We start from the raw sequence: 3,641 nt of genomic DNA, 5'->3' as shown, positions 1-3,641 counted from the left end.
TATATATATATATATATATATATATATATATATATCCCCTTCCTTGTCTTCTCTTGCTTTCTCTCCGAGATTGATCTCTTTTTCACTCACACACAAACAGAGGCTTCCTCCTCTTCTAGCTCAGCCGATTTTTTACTTTTTTCGAGGAGAAGAACAGCCACAAAATAATAACAACAATCAAGCAGAATCAGAGAGGTAAGAAACCAAAGGAAGGAAGGAAGGATCTCCTCCCACTTTGAACCTTTCCTCCAAGACAGAAGCTCTCACCTTCTTCTCCCCATCCCACTCCCAGTCAAGTTACTTCTACTTGCCACCTTCAAAGTCGCTCCTGGTCAGAAGAAACCTCCTGAACCCTTGGCTTGGTTTCTTTGTTCTCTTCCTCCTCCTCCTCCTTGTTGTGAGTTTTGTGTTTGTGTTTTTCAAAGCAGAGCGAGAGCTGAGGCTTCCACTGGGGAGAAGCCAACCCAGGAGCCCCAAAGCTCCTGAGCTCTCTTCTCCTCCTTTCCAGGAGGTCAACACCACCACCAGCATGGCTCCTAGCTTGGGCTGTTGGTGATGGGGTTTGCTTAGGTCAAGCTTTGGCGCTGGTTGCACGCCTCCTTCCCTGAAGGCTCCCTCTCTCCTCCTCTTCTGCCCTTCTCTTTCCTCTTCCTTCTCCTCCTCCTCTTTCTCCTCCTCTCCTGGGACTTGAGGAACCTCAAGATGAACTCCTAAAGGCCGCTCCAGGATTCCAGGACTTTGGGTGGCAAGGAAGCCTCTTGAGGAGGCACATCTCCATGAGAGAACCTCTGCTGCCTGGGTCCAGCATGGCTTATCACCCTTTCCTACCTCACCGGGCCCCGGACTTTGCCATGAGCGCCGTCTTGGGGCACCAGCCCCCTTTCTTCCCAGCTTTGGCCTTGCCCCCCAACGGGGCAGCAGCCCTTTCCTTGCCCGGAGCGTTGGCCAAACCCATTATGGACCAATTAGTTGGGGCCGCCGATGGAGGCCTCCCTTTCTCCTCCTTGGGACACCAAGCCACCGCTCACCTGCGGCCTCTGAAGACCCTGGAGCCCGAGGAAGAAGTGGACGATGACCCCAAAGTCCACCTGGAAGCCAAGGACCTCTGGGAGCAGTTCCACAAGCGGGGCACCGAGATGGTCATCACCAAGTCTGGAAGGTAAGGGAGATAGGTGTTGGCTTGGCTTGGCCAACCTTCACCCATCCCACCTCCCCAGAGATCTCTTTCCTCTTTCTATGGGGATGTCCACCAAACATAGTCTTCTTCTGTTATGGGATCGGGGGGTGGGGAAGGAAAGGATTCCTAAGGGATTGGAGTTGGAGAGCTTGGTGGGAGCTTGCAAGCCCTTCCTCCTGTAAAAGAGATTGCCAAGATCGAGGGGGGTGTGACCTAGGAAAAGGAGAGAGAGAGAGAGAGAGAGAGAGGTCTTCATGCATAACACACATGCATCGAAGTGCCAGGAGACCATTGGTCTGCGATCTGCCCAACTTCTCCTTCTGTTGGACAAAACAGCGTTGGGTTGTCCCCCTCCATTGCCACCGGAAATGTTTGAACAGGAACATGGATCTCCTCCTAGAACATTTCCGGTGGCATCGGAGTGGGCCAATCCAACCCCGTTCTGTCCAAAAGTTAGGCAGAGGGAAGCGATAGCTAGACAGGAGAAATGTTTTCACAGTTCCCCACACAAACATTCAGAGAGAGAGAGAGAGAGAGAGAGAGGATTGACTAGTCCTCCAGATTTTATACCGATACGATCTCCAGCTTTTATACATCTGAGAACTCCAGGTCTGAGACGTATAAACATTCCAGACTTTTAATGCACATTAAAATCGCCAGATTTTTAAAGCATATAAACAGGCCAGAATTTTAGGCATATACCATCTCCAGAGTTATTTGCAAGTAATAATAATAATATCCAGATTTTTAATGCATATAAAATCTTCAGATTCTTATGCATATAGCATAGTCAGATTTTTATGCATATGCAATCTCCAGAGTTGTATGCATATACAATCGCCGCATTTTTATGCATATAAAAACTCCACATTTATATGCATATAAAAACTCCAGATTTTTATGCATATCAAATCTTCAGATTTGTATACAGATAGCATCTCCAGAGTTGTCTGCAAATGCAACCTTCAGATTTTGATGCACAGTAAAACGCCAGATTTTTATGCATATGCCATCTCCAGAGCTTTATGCATATAAAATATTCACATTTTCCTGCATATGCCATCTCTAGGTTTTGATGCATAGAAAAACTCCAAAGTTTTATGCATAGAAAAAACTCCATAATTTTATGGATATTGCAATATCCACATTTTTCTGCATACACAACCTCCAGATTTTATGCTTATAAAATATTCACGTTTTTACGCATATGCCATCTCCAGATTTTTATGCCTATAAAAACTCCAGAGTTGCATGCATATAAAAACTTCAGATTTTTACACATACACAGTCTCTGGATTTTTAGGCCTCTAAAATCTCCAGCGTTTCATGCGTTTAAAGAGTCCGGATTTTCTGCACCAATCTTCCGATTTTTTACTCACACAAAAACTCCAGATTGGAAACAGATAAACGCTCCACATTTTTTGCGTGCGCAATCGAATCACCCGATTTTTATGCATCTGAAAAAGCACCCCCTTTTTATGCACCTAAAAAAAGCACCCATTTTTACCCGTCTAATACGCAATATGAAAACTCCATATTTGGATGATATCAAAACTCCAGATTTGGAGGATATCAAAACTCCAGATCTGGATACGTATATATTCAGGGGGCCAGCTCTTTCTCTTCCTGGCTCTCTGTAATCCTCTGCACACAAGTCAGTCCCATAGAAATGAATGGAGGGCTGACCTCCAAGAAACCAAGGCGAAAGACTGAGGCGCCCACTGCAGGTTCCTCCAACTCTTTCCAGGCCAGGCCTGTCCTGCAAATGGCTAGGAACAAGATCGAGGTCGGTGGCTTGCCCAAAGAAACCTGCTCAGCCATTGCAGTCTGGGGCGAAATACTCCACTGCCCCCTAAAAGGAAAGGGAAAACCCTTTAGGGTCTGTTTAGGATCCCGGTGTTCTTTTTTGCGGACTTCGAGCAGATGCAGGATCTAGGACGCTTTGCAGGGTTTTAGGAAACTCTCCCGGTCCTGCACTTGATCCAGATCCAGAATTCGCAAGGCAAGGGCTTGTTTTTTGTTCTCTCTCTCTCTTGCAAAAACCAAAAAACCCCATAAAAGTTTGCAAGCAGTACTGTATTTAAAGCAGGGATTTATTGAAAAACCATAGGCCGAGGGTATGTTTTTGAATGGGCTTCTCCCGTTCGCATTCAGTCGTAAGACAAGAGGCCAAAACAAAAACAGGATCGCTGGAGGAAAATAGACGCCGAAATTAAAAAGGCCGAGGTCGCAAATCAAGTCAGAGGATAAATTGCTTATCTGTCTATCTATCTATCTATCTATCTATCTATCTATCTATCTAGACTATAAATTACAGAGAAAGAGAGAGAGTCAAACAAATATAATACATACACAAAAATACAATGACTCCCAACTGTCTCAGAGTGTTTTGCAGCAGCGCAGGAGACTTTGGATCCCCGGGCAAAGTTTCCCAAGAAGGCTCCAGAGAGAAGATCTCCTCTGT

The 3,641-nt window shown here is 45.6% G+C and overlaps 1 protein-coding gene across 1 annotated transcript in view; it reads left to right on the top strand.

The window, feature by feature from the left end:
• Nucleotides 1-17: 17 nt before the first annotated feature.
• The window catches only part of TBX3 (T-box transcription factor 3), a 9,343-nt gene continuing 5,719 nt past the window's right edge, over nt 18-3,641 (top strand). The window contains exon 1 of the mRNA XM_042441859.1: nt 18-1,159. Within this exon, the coding sequence (XP_042297793.1) occupies nt 777-1,159 (383 nt within the window). The 5' untranslated portion in view covers nt 18-776. The remainder of the gene's footprint in view (nt 1,160-3,641) is intronic.

Source organism: Sceloporus undulatus, chromosome 10 (genome assembly GCF_019175285.1).
Source record: "Sceloporus undulatus isolate JIND9_A2432 ecotype Alabama chromosome 10, SceUnd_v1.1, whole genome shotgun sequence".
NCBI lineage: Eukaryota > Metazoa > Chordata > Lepidosauria > Squamata > Phrynosomatidae > Sceloporus > Sceloporus undulatus.
This window is presented reverse-complemented; position numbering and strand designations above follow the sequence as displayed.